At 39.0% G+C, this 21608-nt stretch overlaps 1 protein-coding gene across 2 annotated transcripts in view; it reads left to right on the top strand.

Annotated features, from left to right (window-relative positions):
- The first annotated feature begins 6162 nt into the window (after positions 1 to 6162).
- prickle2b (prickle homolog 2b) overlaps positions 6163 to 21608 on the top strand; it is a 91545-nt gene continuing 76099 nt past the window's right edge. Inside the window, exons 1-3 of one of the 2 annotated variants that reach the window (XM_078794859.1) lie at positions 6163 to 6382; positions 6538 to 6648; positions 7001 to 7083. In XM_078794859.1, the coding sequence (XP_078650985.1) occupies positions 6607 to 6648; positions 7001 to 7083 (125 nt within the window). In that variant the 5' untranslated portion in view covers positions 6163 to 6382; positions 6538 to 6606. Of the gene's footprint in view, positions 6383 to 6429; positions 6649 to 7000; positions 7084 to 21608 lie in introns of those variants that run through there. The other variant, XM_058074545.2, reaches the window with a different exon arrangement.

Here is a 21608-nt window from a genome sequence, read left to right as displayed (position 1 = left end):
TTTTTTATTGTATGACTTAGATTAATTAGTAAATGCCACATGGTGTTATATAGCATTATCATTGACTTTTATTTTACACTTTTAATTACATTGTGATCGCCCTAGGCAATATGTAAACATACTTTTGGCTATATATGTAGAGCCTCCTTAACACCAAGTCCAATTCCCATGTCGCAGCTGCTAAACATCTTGAATATGACTTTAATGGTTGTTGAAATTGCCCACTTAGAGCAAACGTGGACACCAGTTGTGTGTGTGTGTGTGTGCGCAGCTGTTTTTATTAATACGGAATCATAGCCTCAAACCATAAACAATGGAGTGGACCTCCAACACTTTCTATTGAAGAAGTCAGAGGTCGCTGTTGTTGAATGCGAGGGTCCACCTCAGAGATGTTTGATGGGGTTGAGGTCAGGGCTCTCAAGTTCTTTCCTACCAAACTACTGTAAGCATTCCTTTCTTTGCGCACACGGAACAGCAGGGAACCTTTCCCAAAAGTAAGCATATAATCATCCTAAATGTTGACATTGATTCCTTGCCGTTGTCCGTGTCGTGTAGCCTTTTCAAGGATTTTTATCATATACACCAAAGAAGTTGCAAAAAAAAACTTCCAGACGAACAAATTCTTCTGTACTCTGGCAAGACTGGCATCAGCATCAGGTAGCGTGACGAAGCGAAGCCATGAGCCTGGAGAAAAGCAGACTGGTTATCTTATCTGGAGTTGCTTGAAAAAAATCCCGAAAGAAAGATTTCACCTCAGGCTCGTAAAAAAAAACTCCAGAAGATACCCAGCAGATGTTCTCCACGGGTCCCCAGAGGGACCTCACAAGTAGTACAAGCTGCCTGAGATCTGGGCACATGAATTCTCTTAACTGTTACCGTCTGTACTTTCTCCTATGGTGGAACCTTGGTTAGCGTCATTTATTTAGCTCCAGAAGGTTTTACAATTATAGTTTTACATACGGTAAACAATTTAAAAACATATAAATGAATGAAAATGGAAAAAATAACATTTATGGCAAGTTTTACCATCACTGAAGACATGATTCTTAATGTGACTGTTCCCAAAGACACAATGTTGCAGCGAGACGCCACCTTCTTGTTTTGCCATGAGTTATTTCTTGAATTGGTTCTCAACTCAATCACCCAAAATAGAGCCACAGAAAGTTTCACGTGACAGTAGTAATAGTGAAAAACACTTCAAAGGTCACTTCAAATGTTCATTTATCCCTTTCATTTGTCATTTACATGCATTTGTAATTGTTATGTATGTAAAACTATCCAGGGTGTACCCCGCCTCTCGCCCAAAGACAGCTGGGATAGACTCCAGCATACCCACGACATGTTTTGTGTTAACATTTTTGAGTCAGCTTTTGATGATGTCATAGATGACATGAAAAAATTTGGTGTGAATTTTTGACGTTAACTGAAAAACACTTTAACCGGGGCAGATGCTAACCAAGGTTCCACAGTCCTATTTATTTTTGTTTTTTTTTATTGTCTGTCCAACATGTACTAGTACAGTGATTCCCAAAGTGTGGGCCGCGGCCCCCTGGAGGGCCATGAGAGGTCATTCAAAATATGATCCATTTTTGCAAATATTATTTTTTAAATGATTTTTCTTGTAAAATATTTATTGCACGATTAAAAAAATATACATTTATAGGCCCAAGTAATAACCTATTGAGTGTTATTGACCTGTATTATTTTAGGAACATTATGCAGTTTATGATTGGAAAGTAGCTCTCTGGTCATCATGGCAGTCTTCAATGCAGTTATGAAAAGTATCAGAATTAATTAAGAATTAATTAATTATTTCTTCACCACAGATTAACAGTGTGGGCTTCCTTTATCCCCCCTGCTTTCATTTCAATCCTGAATCTTATAATAATAATAATAATCATCTTCATCATCTTCATCACCATCATCATATTAATATTAATATGATGATAATGATTATTATTATTAATAATATAATAATCATATTAATATTAATGTAATGATGATTGTTATTATTTGTATTAATAATATCATAATAATAATCAGTATCATGATAATGATTATTATTATTATATTATTAATACAAATAATATTATATTATAATAATATTATATATTATAATAGTAATTATTATATTATTATTTGTATTAATAATATAATAATCACCATCATATGATAATGATTATTATTATTACATTATTAATACACATAATAACAATCATTATCATCACATTAATATTATATAATAATAATATAATAATAATATAACAATAATCATCATATATTAATATGATTATTGTATTATTAATAATTATATTATCATCATTATCATCATCATATTAATATTAATATGATGATGTTTATTAATAATAATAATAATCGTTATCATATTAAGATTAATATGATGATGTGATATTAATATTAATATTAATATGATGATTATGATTATTACGATTATTTTTATTATTAATGCTTATAATTACTTATAACTTCATATTATAAATATTAAGTTATGTGCTGTGAGAACACAGCATTTGGTCTATGTACTGTTTATAGGACAAAGGTGGGCCTCGGACATTTTTTCGATTTTCAAGTGGGCCCTGAGTTAGTAAAGTTTGGGAACCCCAGTACTCGTACATACCAGTGTGTTAGTGTTCCTGCTTATCACCTCTAACTTGTGGTATATTGTTCATGGACATATCAGGGTACATTCTGTTTGTATTCTTTTATTTCCTTACCTCTTATTTCTCAGTAATCCATAAAGGGAAAATCAAGTACAAATGTAGCATCACACGGAAGCCTTTGCAGACGATGCTACAGTATGTCAGTGCCTCGTTTCATGTTTTTCATGCGCACACATCGCACAAAGGATTTTTTTAGCTGTTGTAACATTCAACTATGCATGTCTGCCATCATTTCTAAGAACATGGACCAGAAACATTTTGCCGCAGCTTCTAACTGCACTTCTCATTGTCAAAATGTACTTCAGTCCAACAGGATCTCAGGTGACATAAATGAAGGGATTATTGTGGTATTTATCTTATCATGCATTTTTGCAACATGTTAATCAGGTAACTGTAAATGTATAATTGCAGTTAAATAGTATATAGTGTAATATACACTTTATTTTAAATGGAAATATTTATTTTACCTTGTCATGTGAATGTATATAGCCTCTGATCACAAGTGCCTATGAATTGTAATGCATAAACAGATTTATTATCACGCTTTGGTGTTGTTGTGTATGGATTGTACCAACTCATTTGGTGTATAAGACAAGATAAGGGAAATAAAATGCCTTACACCAGGGGTCTCAAACTCAATTTACTTGGGGGGCCACTGGAGCTAGGGTCTGGGCGAGACTGGGCCGCACCAGGTTTTCCAAAAAAAAAACAAAAAACGCATTTATTAAAAACAGAAAAATGAATAAACTTTGCTTTGGTTTCGATTTTCTAGAAAGAAGAAAAGCTCTGATAAAACATTCCACTGTTCTCAAATATCTTAATTTTTATTTTTTTACACAAAATAAGATGAAAAATAAATAAACAAATCAAAAATAAAGAAAAATCAGTCAATCAGTAATAAATAAATAAATATAATGATAACAATAAAACGACAAATAATAAAAACTTAAGCATTATTAGAGCCCTGTAGACATGACAAAACACGACTATAGTCACATTTATACTCTTTTTATTTACAACATATTGCGCAACTGCAGGGTCTTGAGACACATGCTAACTCGCAAACTAGAGAGCTAGCAACCTAAACGGTAGCCTTCAAGTTATTACCTTTAAACTTAAATAGCCAAAAACTTACCACTTCCACACGGATAGGGAGGATGACTATTAACAGTTATTTAACCTTTAACATGAACATTAGTCAAACGTGATCATTTTTTCTGGGTACATGATACCATACAGCATCCATATTAAACTTGCGCGGGCTACACTAACATTAAATTTTCATATCAAGGCGGGGCCCTCAAACTAGTGTCCTGCGGGCCACATTTGGCCCGTGGGCTGCATGTTTGAGACCTCTGCCTTACACACAACATTGTTGGTGAAAGAAAGTCATTCATTTTGCTGCTGTGTGCACTCATCAAGATCATAAGACTGTAAAGTGGAGGCTCTCAATAGGCAGCCCGTGGGCCTGATCTGGCCCGCCAAAGGCTTTCATTTGGCCCGTCAAATTAACGTAGTCCTAGCATATAAGTGTTTCAAATTTAGTTCTTCCCTGTGATGATATTTCTCCTCTCTAATGTACAAAAAACACATTGTCAAACCTATTATGCTTTGTATTGCGTTACGTATGTACTCCTATAGAGCGGCTACACACAATAACCCGCAGTCCTGAAAATGAAAATCCAAATATGCACAGAACACGAGGAGACTCCAGTTCCTTGTGACTTGCAGTCTTCATGTTTGGGACCTTCTCACAAGGATTAGAGTGACCTGAGCGACTGAAGTCTGCACTGAACGTTCCCAACACTTCTCAGTGTCAAGCTTGAACACCTGGCAGAGTACTGCTCTTTGAACTTCAATAAGTGCTGACAGGCCCGCTCCGGACTGACTTTACCGCTGATACGTTTGACACAATGTGAGGTTAAAATGTGCCGGCATTGGGCAAGAGCAATTAATGAGGCTCGGCTCCTTTTCCATTTTCCTCAAGTGGTGCAGGCGAACCCAAATCAGTTGTATCTCTTTCAGTACCATGCTTTTGTGACTTCCTGTGAAATTTTATATTGCTTCTGGAAGTTATTTTCTTTTCTTCCAGCAGAGTTGAAACTCTTTAATTTCGACGTAATGAGGGGAGTTTAAAAGGAGCATTCCCCCCCCCCCCGGGGCTGAGACTTTGTCATCATCATCATTCCTGACAGTAATCTTGGATGACTTAACTGAAGCTTGGTAGCATGAAGTCCACTGACCTGTGTCCTCACGGTTTAGATACCCAGATACAGCCTAATGTATATCACTGTTGAAAGTTCATTTTACTTTACATTGTGTGAAGCGAGCTTGTGTTTATTACGTACAGTAACTAGCCAGGGAACACAATGGAGTCGCAACTGTGTGTATCTATAGTATACCTACTAATGGAACGTACTCACGGGTGTTTATTGGTGATGTGACTTGCTGATTGAAGTCACACAATGAACTCAAATGGTGAATTACTGATAGGACGGCGTCACAATGTAGTTGCATCATAAGCCCAAACATAAAGTGAAAGTAACTCAGTGACTGCAGTTCTAAACAACTGCAAAACAACCTACATACCTACAAAGGATAAAGGTAAAAATACTTATCTTTTTTTTTTTTTTTTCAATTTTTTTCAATTTATTTTCGATTTATGTGTGGTATACACTCTAACGAGCAACCCTTTCAACTTTTCAAAATGACTGCCTGAAGAATGACCCTTGATCTTAAATAAACACAAAGGAACATTTTCAGGCAAGTCTTTGTGGGATAATTGCAAGGCGCTAACCATATTCTGTGTATGATCCACCCACAATAACTCACAATCTTTACTCAGACAAAGGAATATAAGTCAGAGGTTCAGAATATCCAGGCAGAAATTAGAACCACGCATTGCTATAGTATAATTATTATACTGTTTCCAATAGAATTAAAATCGGGTGAGAGTCATAGCGGTCATGGCACGCTTTCCAAGTGTGCAGATTAAAGAATGTGGATTAATCGGTTTATTTTCAAATATGAATTGCTCGAGTTGGACTGTGGGAGTCAAACTAGACATTATTCATATATCAATGTCATATGGACGTTTTGTGTATTTTAGGTATATTTTGGTCAGACTTCCATTAGAAGAATTTATAAGGCACTATAAAGGAATAATTTGAAAATATCTGCATTAGAGGTTACATGTCGAGAGGTGCAATTTTTAATCATGTACCAATAATTGCATTTCCTCGTCAGTTTAAGCATACAATGTCTTTTGTCCCTTACAGGCCACCGTAGAGATAATGACCAAGCTAACCGTCTCAAACACATTAGCCTACATTGCAACATAAATAAGGAACGTAAAGGACAAACATAAATGGTAACGTGTATCAATTTATATTCTTTACCACTAACTGGTGTTGCTAATGAGTGCTAATGAGTTCCACTGATAGTTTGGCTAACTTCCCATATAATTGTTTTGCTTGTTGGCTTGTGTGTGTTTAGATATTAAAACTGATATTGCAGTACAGAAATAATGTATCACACTTAGTCTGCCTACGGGTTTTTTTAAGGAGCTTAAAATTGAAAATAAAATTAAAATAACATTATATTTATTACAGTGGTATTTTAGCGGTGCTTAAATGATATTTAGGGGTTAAAGGGTTTGAATACGCCCACACGGTGTCTACTGTTTATCCACACCAATAATGGTAATAACTGGTTGTTTTTTGTCTAGTTCTTGATTGGCTGTGTGGGGAAGTGGGTGGGGCTACAACCCGGAACATCTTAACTCGTTTTAATGAAGGCTGTTTTTTTTTTTTTTGACAGCACATCACATCTTCTCTTTTTTTCTCTCTCTCGGAAGTCGTAACTGAGCAAGCGCCTCTCCTTTCTGCACCTTTTGTCCTGTCGACTGTTCTGGAATCAGCCTGACATGTTTGGTCGCAGCTTGAAGACGAGAGATTCTAAAATATCGGTATGTAAAATTAGTTTATTGGCAAAGTTGTTTTTCCTTCGAGAAAAGTGTAAAACATCTCATATAACTTGTTTTATCTCTTAAGCGGTTTATTGGTTTGTGTCCCGTTGCTATGGCATCAAGTTACATCTGCTCTGTTGCTGTTGCATGACTTAATTCAAATTGTTTTATAACATATGTAAAAAATTAACACGTGATAACGTCCATTAACAGTATTAAGTATGAAATTAAACTGTTTAAAGTATGTCTGATTATATGTAACCACAATAACACCCTTTAGGGTTGTGTTTAAATAGGAACCGACTCCTGTAACCATTGGTTTCAATTCAGTTTATCTGTTGTCTTTACCAAGCTGAAGCCAGACGCTGAGACGCAGAGAGAACTGCCCTGCTGCACCTGTAAACAGTGTCCTGGCTTTACTTTGCACAAATGGAGGTAAGCGTCACTTCACTTTATGAGCAATAACCGAAGAGAAACATTACATTTATGATGTGCTTGTTATTTTCACGCTTGTGGATGTGCACTCAGTACATACTCATAACCAACTAAAGTACACCCCTTACATCTCATCAGCAATTACAGAGTAGTCAGTGTACGGCTTGTATGTGAGAGCATGATTCCTTGAAAATCAGAAACTGGACTACATAGTCGTTTTTTCCGACATGATATTGAGCCTAACCGCACCTTTAATACAGTATGCCAATTTTTGTAGTTAGAGCATAGAAAACCCGCTTACGGCCTATTAGAGACTCTAACCATTAAATAACACCCCTAGAGTTACTTTATACTTATATTAACCAATATAGTAAACATAATAACAGAAAAGAACACATTTAAGGCGAAGTAATGACCCATGCTTGTTTGTGTAGCTATAAATGCGTTGCGATGCTAGGAGAGCAGAGTAGGCGGACAGGAAGTGATATTGGGGGTTCAGAGTTCAGTTTTAACTTGTGTTTTTATAAGGGATTTTTCATTGGGATTATTAGTTAGACATAGACATAGACTTTCTTTATTGTCATTGCACAATAATAATAAAATAATAAAATTAAAAATTAAAAATTAAAAATTAAAAATTAAAAATTAAAAATTAAAAATTAAAAATTAAAAATTAAAAAAACAAATGACATCAAATATGAACAATGTACAGCATAAACAGTAATTTGTACAAATTATTGAAATAATTTAGAATAAATAATAACAATATATAATATAAATAATAATAATTTAAGTTATTGTGCCTGTTGTGAGGTAATCTAAACCTGCAATAAAAGCCTTTTGTTCCGACAATCAGTTTCTGTGTCACTGAGAAGCAGAGGTATGATGCCATCTACTGTACAAAGTCTGAATTATTGTTCTTCCATTTGAAGCTACTTCTGGAGAAAATATTAATGCAACAGGGGACATTTGGAACGCATGCATTATGTACTGTAAAAGAACGTGCTCATGTTATGAAATACAGGTTAGTGTGTAAAAGTGTGACAAATTTGTCCAGTTCTGCTCTTGCAATGCACAACGCAAAGCATCACATTAGCTCTCAAGTCGATCAGTATCAGCCGACTCCTATAATCTGCCAAATATAGTGACACTCAGAGTAGTGTCATGGGAAGCGTGGGTTGCTGAAGCCCAGTTTGTGAAAAGAAGAAAACCCCAGAGTACAATATGTACCGGTTACAAATTCCTACTTGGTGGTGGAGGTAAACAATGAAGTGGTTTGGAAGCAACGGTCAGCAATTTTAATGTCAACAACATAGATCAGTCACAAGTATGTATTGCAAAGCTGTTTATTATGCTGAGTTTTTTTTTCAAACCGCTGAACAAATAGCAGCTGGGTTGTGCCAAGCCAAAACTTATAAACATGGTAACCAAAGGTTTGTGCAATCCACACGGGAGGGTCAGAATCATTTGGCCTGCTTTGCTGTTTAAAGAAACTATTGTTGGGACAACTGCAGGCGAAGGAATGCTGCCTTTTAATTGCCTGTCTTTGCCGGCTCACAATAAAATAAACGTTTTCCCCTCGAGCAAACAGGGATCAAATGTTGTCTGTGGACACAGACTTTAGGAGGCCGGCTGTCTGTTTTACAGCTCCAACAAGTTTTTTTGTCCAAGACAAAAAAGAACCTTGCTGGCATCACAAAGAATTTACTACCTCATTTTGAAGATAATATAAACTTGTTTTTGTGTTGTTTTTTTTTTTTTTGCAGAGGTACAGCATTCACTTTGTGTTGTGGAATGTGGTGGACTTCATGTGACCCTGCAGAGTTTAGAGATAGGAGAAACAGAGTGCAGTTGTCCTCTTAAATGTTCACATCGTGTAGCCCATTGTGTTTGTATGTGTGGGTATTTGACAAAGACATTGTAATGATTTATTTTATACCATTACTGGTGGATGGGCACACCATCACCTGCATGAGTTCACAATCGTACCTTATTTGGTGACGGAACCCTACATTTGTGTATGGCATTCGACTACACTGGGTTCCTTAGGGATGGAGGGGGGGTGTGGTGGGTCTCAGGCATGTCTTTTATGGTGAGTTGACCAAGTGTGTTGGGGCATTTCCTCTTGCAAGTCAACACAGGAGTCAGTCAGTCACCCATGCTTATAGCATTCTCCTGGACAATAATATGCTTGTGTGGGATATTGTACTCAATTGGGAGTTTTAAAGGTTTCACTGTACCTCCGTTTGTTGTCATACCAGAGAGGCGTGGCTTAGCACGATGAATATGCGTTAATTACCGGTACACAAAAAAATGTATGTACACACTATTTTTGATATCACTCTTTTCCAGAAATATGAACATGTACTGCACTGTTATTGTATCCAAGGGAGTAACATTACCTTCTACATTCCTCAAATATTATAATACTCAATATTAAAGAAAAAAGGGCTGCACGGCGGTTGAGTGGTTAGCGCGCAGAGCTGGAGAGGTCGTGCAGTACTACTGTGAGGCCAGGAACCGCATTGGAGTCCACAGCTCTCCTGTCCTTACAGTGAAAGTCCGAGGTAGAAAGACTTTATTTGGGATGTACACAGTAATGACTCTGCATTTATAATTACCGTAATTTGGTGTTTAAGCTGCACTAGAGGCAAAATCTGATTTGTTTATGTATAAACCACTCCGGACTATTAAGTCAATGGCACGCTAACTACTGCATTTATTTGTTCTAAATTTAAAGTGCTTCAAAGGGAGTGGGGAAGAAGGACAACCACTTCCACACAGAATGGGAGGAGAACTTTTTTTCACTCTATTATGTCAGACAAGCCAAATCTAGTTTCTATTGATGATAATGACATATACTGTATTTTCTGGACTATAAGTCGCTCGGCGGTCGAGTGGTTAGCGTGCAGACTTCACAGCTAGGAGACCAGGGTTCAATTCCACCCTCGGCCATCTCTGTGTGGAGTTTGCATGTTCTCCCCGTGCATGCGTGGGTTTTCGCCGGGTATTCCGATTTCCTCCCACATTCCAAAAAACATGCTAGGTTAATTGACGACTCCAAATTGTCCATAGGTATGAATGTGAGTGTGAATGGTTGTTTGTCTATATGTGCCCTGTGATTGGCTGGCAACCAGTCCAGGGTGTATCCCGCCTCTCGCCCCGAAGACAGCTGGGATAGGCTCCAGCACCCCTGCGAGGAAAAAGCGGTAGAAAATGAATGAATGAATATTCAAAAAATCTGTTTTGTCAAAAAGCGGAGCAGTTGGTTTCTTATTGCTTTCATTTTTAAATGAACAAAATTAAACCTGAACATTTACGCATCAGTCACATGTGTTTTTATATAAAATCCACTACAGAGGTGTACAAAGACAAAATCCTAAAAAAACAGAATACTTGTAGACGCAAATGTATGTGTCATGTAGCTGAGGAAGCTCACTTGGTTCCTTGAAGCGTGCAGGGAACAGAAATTTCCTTCAACGACACACTCCCTCTGAATTATTAATGCTTGCCTTTAGCTTGATTGAGTTGCTTTGAGCTAATGGCTGTCATTACCAGGTTTATTACCAGGAGTCTTGAGTGTAAATGTGCTATCCGATAGGGACGGATCACATGGCGCTCTTCTTCTCGATGATGGGTTGTTTTTAGAGCTGGTACTAAAAGGTTACACTTGACCTGTTGGCTAGAGGTAGGTGGGTTCAGACGTGAAAACGACCGACAACTGTACAAAGGGGGTTTAAGGCATAAGATATTGCCATTTGCAGATAAGCAGCTAAGAATTCATTTAAAAGTGCAAGTTTACTTCAGTGCGCTGGACAAAGCTTGTCCCTGTGCAGCATAGCCTTAGCTGAAAGGTAAACTGTCAAAAAGAAGTAGAAGAAGAAGAAGAAGAAGGATGGCCGAAGTAGCACAGAGAGGTTTGAGGTTGAGCTTTAACCCAAGCCTGAATGGCTTCCTGACGTCTGTCCCCTCGGTAACCCAGTGTGATCTACATAACACAGCCAGGCCTGCTATTCATTGTGTTAACAAGATGGCCTGGCAAATAAACCTGTCAGGACGCCAGGGCATATGAATGGCTTTTAGCTATCTGGGTGCAGAGAAAGAAGAATCCGTCGGAGGAGGTGGGGTGTAGTGGGTGAGGAGAGACACCAGAAGCCACTGGTGGTCGGCGCCACACAATAGATACTTTGCAGATTTATAGCTAAAGCTGTGTGTGTATTGGCAAGGAGGTGGTAAGCCTTCTAGCTGGATAGTCTTTTTCTGTAGTAGGACAAAAACCCTTGCTGTTGTGTTCACGCTTTCTCCCAGGGTTTGTCTTGTTGCACATCTGCAGTGGATGCTAGCATACGGTCTAGGCCAGGGGTTTCAAAAACGCGACCCGCGGGCCAAATGTGGCCCGCAGGACACTAGTTTGAGGCTCCCGCCTTGATATGAAAGTTTAATGTTAGTGCGCCCCGCGCACGTTTGATATGGATGCTGTATGGTATCATGTACCCAGAAAAAATTATTACGTTTGATTAATGTTCATGATAAAGGTTAAATAACTGTTAATAGTTAACCTCCCTATCCGTGTGGAAGTGGTAAGTTTACATGGCAGTACATGGCTGCACGGCGGTCGAGTGGTAAGTGCGCAGACAGCTAGGAGACCCGAGTTCAATCCCACCCTCGGCCATCTCTGTGTGGAGTTTTGCATGTTCTCCCCGTGCATGCGTGGATTTTCTCCGGGTATTCCATTTTCCTCCCACATTCCAAAAACATGCTAGGTTAATTGGCGACTCCAAATTGTTCATAGGTATGAATGTGAGTGTGAATGGTTGTTTGTCTATATGTGCCCTGTGATTGGCTGGCGACCAGCATCGCTACAGCATGAATAATGACACCAACGGAGCTGCCAGTCTTGAAGAAGGGAGGGAGTAGTACTCGCACCCCCTGCCTCTCATGGCCCCCGCCCACACACACACACACACCTTCACTGAAGTTGTGCTACAACATCCATGCAGACCACGTCTTTGGCAGCATGTATTGATCGTTAATATTCCCTATTAGTCTGTTGTGCTGGATACTTTATGTGACACTGAGAAGAGTATCACTGGTATTTGACCATTTTATGTAACTGCATGACAACTGTTGAAAGTGGAAGAGTCCTCCTCATTGATGATGATGAATGATGTCAGTTTGCTAAGATGGATCTTACCTACGAAGTGGCTTCCAATTTTGTAACGGGAAACTCCTGAAAGTATTGGGTGACTCCACTGCTCTTCTTTGTACTAGCTTTGGTTACCGTCGCTCTGCCTGCCTCTAAACTGACCAGCAGGAGGCAAACTTGTCTAACATATTAAACCTAAAGTGAAGTTGTCCCAGAAGGCATGTAAAAGTGGAGTGAAACCGGTGCAAAAACAAAATGAATACATCAACTGAGTGGTGTTTTATTCCTGGCTTTTAACATGAGTGTATGTATGTATTAATGCATACTGCACATACTCTCACTCACTAGAATAGCTGTTTTAGCTGCAAAGTTCATGTCATGTCAGCTTTGCAATATTCCAAACTCACCATATTGTCTTTCACATACTTGAGCTTTATTGTATCAGACAGCTGTGTAAGCTGTGCAAGAAAAACCCTCTGGAAGCCTCTGCATTAATTCCAGTTGCTTCTAGTTGACCCACGTCTGCAGTATTTTTTTTGCCACTGCTATTATCAAGGTCATCTCCAACAGGTGCTCATCCATTTGGAATATAAGCAAATAGAGTAGTCAAGAATGCTTTGTAGTTTAAAGATGGTTGTTGGTTGTTGTACTGCTTGGTTGCAACCAGCAGAGGCGCTGTTGGTTCAGTCTGGTTTGTCTGCATCAGCTATTGATAGTTGCAATAGTTCATACTAAGATCCCATTAATCTGTTTAATGCAGCACTGTATTGAAGCAGGAATTAAGAACATTCCATTACAATTAATGTAAAAATACATTATTAAATGGAGGAGGGTTCACTGCAAAACAAAGTTAAACCAGATTGGGAATCATATGACATTTAGCAATAATATCTTGACTAAATGGGCGGCATGGCACATTGCAGAAAGAGGTGCTGATTCTGGAAGATCTGGAACGCTTTATAATGTGTAGCTGCTCTATAGGAGTCCACAACTCAATATAAAGTGCCGAAAATTAGCGTATTAGGTCCCCTTTAAGCGGCACAGCGGCCGAATGGTTATCACGCAGGCCTCACAGTTAGGAGACCAGGGTTCAATTCCACCCTCGGCCATCTCTGTGTGGAGTTTGCATGTTCTCCCTGTGCATGCGTGGGTTTTCTCCGGGTACTCCGGTTTCCTCCCACATTCCAAAAACATGCTAGGTTAATTAGCGACTCCAAATTGTCCATAGGTATGAATGTGAGTGTGAATGGTTGTTTGTCTATATGTGCCCTGTGATTGGCTGGCGACCAGTACCAGGGTGTACCCCGCCTCTCGCCCGAAGACAGCTGGGATAGGCTCCAGCACCCTCCGCGACTTGTGAAGAAAAGTGGTAGAAAATGAATGAATGAATGAATCTTGACTAAATGATCACTTAAAAAAAGAAAAGTCAAACAGTTGCCACTTAACATGGATGGTTGCCTATAAGTACACTTCTTTAAGTGCCCCTTAACTCGCAAAGCTAATTCACCCAGATCTTTGCCCTGGTGCTGATCCATGCCGGAATGAAGGCTTAGTGCACTAAGTTGCCTTTGAACTGTCATTGAAAATAAAGAGGTACAGCCCTGTTGCTGACATTTGCACAGCAAGGTAGCGCTTACTGCACACAGGCCTTCATCCTCCAACTCAGTAAGAGAGTTAATTCATGTCATCCTGACTGTTTCCTCCCCGAGAGCCTGTGCATGCTGTTTTTTTTTTACACATGTAAAAGTATTTAACATGTGGTTTCTACCCTGAGTACAAGCATATCTTGTACACGGAGGAGTATGAAAAACATTTATCAATAGTTCATCAGAGCTTTCACTTTGTTTGAACACCTGCTTGCCTTCATTTTCATTCAGATTCCCGAGTGCTCTCCCACTGTATACGGTGGAAACTTGGTTTTCGTTATTAACCCTTTCCAAAAGGTCAGACGAAAACCGAAATGTACAACAACCAAAGCATTTTTTCCATAAGAAATCATGCAAATTCAATGAATCAATTCCATTGTGCTCTGATAAGAATTTCTGTGAATGACAATGAATGTAAAGCCATATTTTACATATAAACACTATAGCGACTTCATACCAAAGAGTCGCTGAGAGGCTGAAGCAGAGCCTTTACTTTGTCTGACGCGCCGCACAAAAAAAAAATCTCTGATATACACGAAAAATAGATATAAAGAAAAATAATAATCAACTTATGATACCGTGCACAAACTCATAATCAAAGCAATCACAGAGATTAAAGGAATTAGCAGTCAACAAAAAATACGACAACCCTGCTCACCCTCTCTCTTTGTCTCTCTGGCCACACAGGTGAACAGGTGCCTATATTAACGAAACGTCACCGCCCATAACCATTTGACCTACTTCCCTTATCCACGTGATCACAACAAATCTAAATAATATCATAAACAATAACAAACATTCATTCATTCATTCATTTTTGACCGCTTTTTCCTCACGAGGGTCACAGGGGGAGGCGGGGCACACCCTGGACTGGTCGCCAGCCAATCACAGGGCACATACAGACACAATAACAAACACCACTATTCAAATTTTAACTATCATGCACCTAGAAAAATCAATCCAAATTCATTCATGGCTCCTACAAACACAAAAGTCTCTCACTGATGCAACATGAGCCTAACTCAGTAACACATATGTCTTATGCTAGTGAGCAAACTTTAAGTTCATGAAGAATAACATGAAATTTGTTTAGACACTTGGACATTGGCAGTGGTAAAGCTGTATGTGATCCACATTGACATGTAAACTGGATAGCATTAGCACTGATAGCACTTTCTTAGTATATCATACTGTATACTAACAAATATCCTTCTTTCCTCACATCGATTGTGTGTCCTTTTTTTTTTAAGACCTCAAATCCTACTGAAAGCAGAGCTTCATTTGACCAAATGGTGACTGAATAATTAAATGACGCTGCCGTGTTCAAGAATTTGATTGCTTTATTGATCCTGCATGTGAAATGATTATGGATCAGCATACCGACCTGAAAGAATAGACTCTTCCTGAATACTGAACAGCTACTCAATCTAAGAGCATTAAGAACAAAAACAAGAATTGATTGAATCTATTTAGGAGAATCTTCTTCTTCTTTGAGCCAAACTGAATCAAAGTCTTTTGGTGTGATCATGTTTTACCTGCCTATCTCTTCCTCCCCCACGTTTGTCACTTTTTGATATGTTGTCAACTGCAGAGTGGGTGAAGTGTTTTGATTCTGTAGACTTTTCTGGATGAGTCAAAGCTGCGTCTGATTGGCTGAATGAGCAGGGATGCTGTTGTGCTTCTATTCAACTGGTTCACAGAAACGCCGTTTTTTGTGCAAATGTGTATGTGTGTGTGTGTGTGGGTGGTTGTGTATGTGTGCATATTAAAAGCAGAGGCTCTCTCTTAAGAAGCCTGCATTTCATGGATGAAAGAGTGGGGTGGCTTTAATCGTTTAACAGGTAGTGATTCTATCAAGTCATCTGAGTACAAAAGGGAGTTCAGGGTGACAGGATGCAGGAAATGGAAAAAATGCTCTGAGGCGTTGCCAATTTCCGCTGATTTGAGGAGATAAATATCACTGATTTGACTTGATTGTATTCAACTGTTTTTAAGTGTTCTTCTGAATCCATTCATTTTGGAATTCATTTTATTTCATTAATTTCTCTGGTTAGGGTTAAAAGTCAACGCTTGAATCTGCAGCCCATATAAGGAAGTTCGGATCGCACTGATGTCAGTAGAACTTGGTGTTAGAAACACAATTATTGGTCCCATAAGTGGAAAAAACATAGTAGGTCCCCTTTAAAATTGTGTTTTCATATTTTGCTTTGAATAGATTGGAGTCAAATTTGGACTTCTACCAGTCTGGAGATGTACCCGAGATACTAAATGATTGAAGCCAAATGATATGCAACATATGCAAAACGTTCCCCCAAAATGTTAATGAGACCATTGATGAAGCAGCATCAGTATGCTCTTTCAGCAATAAAGAATTTAAGACAATAAAGCGACCCGAAGGCTTATGCAGTATTCCGCAATATGTATCTCAGTATTCATTTTACAGTTATTTGATCTCACCGTCTTTGGAAGCACGCAGAATGCAGACACGCACTCACCCACATTTACCCATCATTCCCCCACAGAGTGAATCACTCATTTGGTGTGGAGATCAAAGACTGCAATATTTACAAGTGGGCTCGGGGTGCAATTTGTTTCTCAGCGGATTCAGCCCAAATTATTCCCAGCCTGCCCTTTCATTTATCAATGAGTTTATTTATTCATCTGCTTCAAACCAAAACCCCTTCTATCTCATTATGGCCCGGGTTTAATGCCCTTGCCGGTACAGACCCTAAATGATATATAATGAGCGTTGTGCAAGCACGCTCAGAGTGAAATGTAAATTGTTTGCCTGCAGCTTTTGTTGATGAAACAGGAGGGAGACCGAGTTGATAACCAAGCAGAGAACGGAAAGTCCTTTCGCCTGTCATGTGGGAACACCGAGCTCACATACTTGTTGCCTGCGTTCAAGCTTGCATGTTTTTAAACTCCCCATCTGGTTGTCCTCTAATGTCTTTTAAGGGTGTTTTCATTGTCTTAGATCATTTTAAGACCACATTTGATCCACGGCTGCAGGAAATGATGACCCAGTTGTTTCCTGAATATTTGAATTTTTTTTTTTTTTTGCCAATCAAGCCTCTTGTGTGTGTGATTGCCAAATGAGACTAATTGGTTTGTAAAGGAAATCAGAAGGATTGTTGACATGGGGTTATACTGGTGTATGACGGATGCCGCCATTAGCTTCCTCACACAGGTGGCATATGTAGCGTGTGTTTGAGGTGTCAGGTATAGGTGCCTGTGTGAGCAACAACAGGTGCTAGATGCAAGGAAGTCATTATTTAAACTCCGTGGAAGCAGGTGTAGCCCACACAACGCCATATGGATCTGTGTGTTTGTGTGTGTGAGTTTATGCATACACACACTTGCCACGCGTGCTCCCCCCCCCCCACCCCCCGTGCCTGATGAAAGAAATGGCCTTCAGCATAGTTTAAACTTGCAATATTTACTAGCTTGACACCTGAACCAGAAAGCGTGCCTCGGTTCGTACGCAGTCTGTTGTGAACAAATGACCACAATGTAAAGCGTAAAGGAGATCTTGTATCTTGTGTTAAGAGGAACATTACACTTTAGCCATCTTGTCTGATGTCCGTCAGCTCCGCCTCCACCAAACTCTCCAACGGAGATTAAGCACCTCCATAAAATTCTTTCCCTGCGGAACGCAGAGCTGTCAGCTTTTTTCAGGTTCTTCCCGCAGAAGCACCTGAAAGTCAGATGTAACAAACAAAACAATGGAGCAAGTTAAGGAGCATCTGATCGAAAATGTGTAAAAATATGAACACCTACTATATTGGGCGTGCCCATTCTGTCGATCACAAGCTAACGGTAGATTGCCAAGGTAGTTTGGGTCGATCCCGTAAAAACGTCACTTTGCAGATGTCGTATGATATCAGTCAGCTGACATTACATATCCGATATTTGTCGATGGCGACGGGGCAGTGACCCCATCACTTTCACAAAGTAGCAGTTTGCTCGTCTACACGACAACGACAAGTTGATGTTTGGAGATTTTCCCCAAAATACCGTTTCAGGGCACTCAGAATGCCGTTTCTGTGTGGACGGCCTCATGTAGTCATTTATTTCTATTTCTAAGCCATTTCTCTACACTGAGCTGGAAATTAACCCCTATATAGGACAGCTAAATCACATGTCTTTATAGCAGCGAGCATCGCTGACTGGATTTGGTCAGAACAGAAACGACACTCAATTGATACCCACGCACTCAAGTACTCCATTGGAATATTGCTTCTTTTGACCGCGCTGTGATTTTATTACTACTGAAATGGTGTTTCTACACAGCCACAACACTGCTGGCTTGGTCTGGTCAAACCATGTTATTATTGCACAATATGATTTAATGGAACATCTGTCAAATAAGCTCCTTTTAAGTTAGAGTTTGGTGATAAAATCAACCAATAACTGAATCTTGCTTGATTGAATGCGTCTGTGTGCTGTAGTCATTCATCCTTCAGACTTAGAAAAATATAAAGATTACTTTTTTTTTTTTTTTAGTTTTTCTGGACTGTCGTAGCTTAATATCAACATTGGCTTTGTTAAACTTCCCACTCTAGGTCAGATTTGAATGGTGTGTGGCAGCAATGTGTTAATACTGTGCAAACTGTGCAAAATGAAATAATATTTGTAATATTTATTATATAATAATTATGAGCCGGTGTGTGAGTATGGGAGGTGACGGCCTAACTAGAAGTTGACTCTTGCACTAATCCTCTGGGTTGCCATCTGCTGTTTGACCTCCTCCTTATTGTCACACTCCCAGCCTCTGTGTGTTATTTGTGTGTGTGTGTGCATGCCCAATAAAGTGCTGTGTTTGTTTGTGTGTGCAAACCGAGAGTGTCAGTCAGACTGCAAGGACCAGACGAGGGAAGGCGTGGGGGGGGGGGGTTGGATGGGGTCATTAGCAAGGCCCAGTGTAGAGCTTGTTTAGGGTTAATAAGGTCGTGCTCCTGTCAGAGGTGCACATGTGGGACTTGTTTGAGTCCAGAGGTAACCCTGCTTTAAAGGACAGCTAGTTTTGGGTTCTACTTGCTAAGTGGCCATTCGTCATGATCGGATTTCTGACTGCATTCATTCATTGATGAAGCGCTTCGTCTTCGGTTTGGCTTTTCAGAAAGTGACCACAGGTATATTTATTGAGTTAAAATAAACAACCTCCGACTGATTGCAACTTTTTTTTGTATTTATTGCCTTTTTCTAACTTTTTCTGGGGTTCATCAAACAGTACAAATAACACACAATACAATACTGTTCTAATGTTTCTCAATTATTCCAATTTTGTGATTAAAATTCTCCCATCATTAATTATTTTGGTGAAAAATGATTGCTACTCTGGACACAAATAATTATTTTGACACTTGCAGGAACAATGACACCATAATAATACACTCTAAGAAGTAATTCAGAGTATCTGTTGACACCATTTGATTTAATACGTAAATGCAGTGTAAAAAATGTAATTAATTGATTTAGATAAACTTTCTAAGTTGCTAACTTTTTTTTTGAGTTATGTTCAAATACATGAACTTAATTTAGCATGTCATATACACTCAAATTTTATTGTTGGTAAACTTAAAACAAAATTCAAGTTGCCAGCTTGGCAACAAAATTTCTCTCAACATTTTCTCTTCCATTTTAAGTTCCATCTCCTATATATATATATATATATATATATATATATAGTTACTGCTACTTAAAAAGCTGTGTGCATTGTTATTATAATTAAGTAGACAACAAATTAAACTACTTTGAATAAAATGATCAAGTCAGTTCACTTAACATATTTTTTTGAGTTACAAACTTAAAAACTTGTCCCTATGACAACAATTATTCAGTAAGCATGACTTAAAATAAGCTTTGAGTGAAGAGGAAAAGCTAATTCGTGCAATGCAATATTGTTTTTTTTGTTGAGGCTAAACATTTATTTTTTGAGTGTACCTGAAGGCAGCAAATTGATGTGATCTTTTATTAGCTAAGTTGTATAGTTTCCCTGATTGGCACGTTTTAGTGTCCAGGTACTTATGTTAACACTTTCTTATGAATAAGTATTCACCTTACATCTTGTAGATGGAGATGACAAAATATATATCCTCCCACTTGAATGTCAACCCACAGTAAGAGAAAACTTCCAAGGCCGGTTCAGCTCAACGCTGCATGCAGACTTGCCATTGATTTGTGTTTTATTTGATCTATTCTCCATGTGGTGCACACACACACACATGGACACATACTTATGGTTAGTTTAATGCTTGACCCACACTGTCTCACTTTTGCATACAGTTATGATTGCCAAGTCTTTATTCCATCTCTCCTTTAACAAGCTGCTAATATAAACTCCACGCTGCCTCCGCTTGTGAAAGTGCTGTTTGGAACAGAAGGTCCTGGTTGGCTGTCCCCATCAACTAGCATTTATCTGCATGATTGGATGAAATGAGCCGCAAAGGATTCATCTGCTGTCAGGTCCGTGCGGAGCTGAGGATGGTTTATGGTTTCCTGGTTATCGAAGGAAGTTTTTTAAGTGGGAAACTTGTCAGAGTTTGTGGAGATGTCCGCCATACTCTTGCCAAAGCCACACACAGCGTGTTTTGGCTTTATTAGAGCGTCATCCAGGATTAAACTACCTGGGAAGTTTGATAGTTTGTCCGACCAGAACAAGCACTTAGGGGATGGACTTTGATGTAGAGGAAATGAGGCCCGACTGCAAGACACCAGGGAGGAGAGTACACTTCATCACTGGTGGACTTTGAGAAGATGCAGAAGCGGAGCTTTTTCGGTAGAATAAAAAACCCTGAAGGGTTGTTACCCTCCAGTTCCACTAGGAAGGAGGGAAATACACGTTGAGTGTCGACGTGTGAGTCTATCCGCCGGGTTTCCAGGTGGCTACTGTGCTTTTTGTGTAAAGATGGCAAAACCATTGCACCACCAGAAGGAAAAAAATACTTTGAAGTTGCAATGATTTACATGTTCAGATGTTTGTGCAAAAGGGAAACCTTACTTTAATTTTGATTAATGAGTTTTTAAATGCAGGAAAGCCAAAGATTTGGGGGATGAGGCAACCTTTATCAGGTGAAAATTAGCAATTCATGCTGCAATTTAGGGCAGACAGGAACATGTGGACTATTTTGGGGGTTGAAAAAGCGCTTTCTTCTACAATAACAGCATGCAAAACTTGGCAGAAGAAGATACAAATTAAAAGTTATAATAGTCGGGCTTTGCAGTGAGATGATCAAAGGCTGAGGGATCCCCCCCCCCCCCTCCCGACCTGTGAAGTGAGGAGTGAGTAATTATTACAGCAGGGAGTGAGGTGGAGTGAATGAGGAAGTTTGAGAAGGTTGCTAATAAACAGAGAAACATCAAAACAGAAATGCAAAAATTGTGTATCTGAAGTCATTACCTTACTACCCAATACTTTTGTACCACACACTATGCATGTATGGACACACTGTGGGAGTTTGCCCATTTGCAGCTACAACATGGTCCATACAATGTTACTGGTTGATTGGAAATCGAAATGAATCCCAGTATTGTGAATATAATGAATGTAAATTAAGATTAGTTTAATGGACATATACAGTATTAGTTATATACAATATAGAAAATAGTCAAAACTATCACAGTTGAAATCAAGTCATCTTATACAGCAGTGGTCTCAAACACGTGGCCCGTGGGCCAAATGTGGCCCGCAGGACACTAGTTTGAGGCCCCCACCTTGATATGAAAGTTTA

The sequence above is a fragment of the Doryrhamphus excisus genome, linkage group LG11 (genome assembly GCF_037039965.1).
Source record: "Doryrhamphus excisus strain RoL-2023G ecotype Guam linkage group LG11, RoL_Dexc_Guam_v1.1, whole genome shotgun sequence".
NCBI lineage: Eukaryota > Metazoa > Chordata > Actinopteri > Syngnathiformes > Syngnathidae > Doryrhamphus > Doryrhamphus excisus.
The sequence above is the reverse complement of the archived record's forward strand: the minus strand, read 5'-3'. Positions and strand labels throughout refer to the sequence as shown.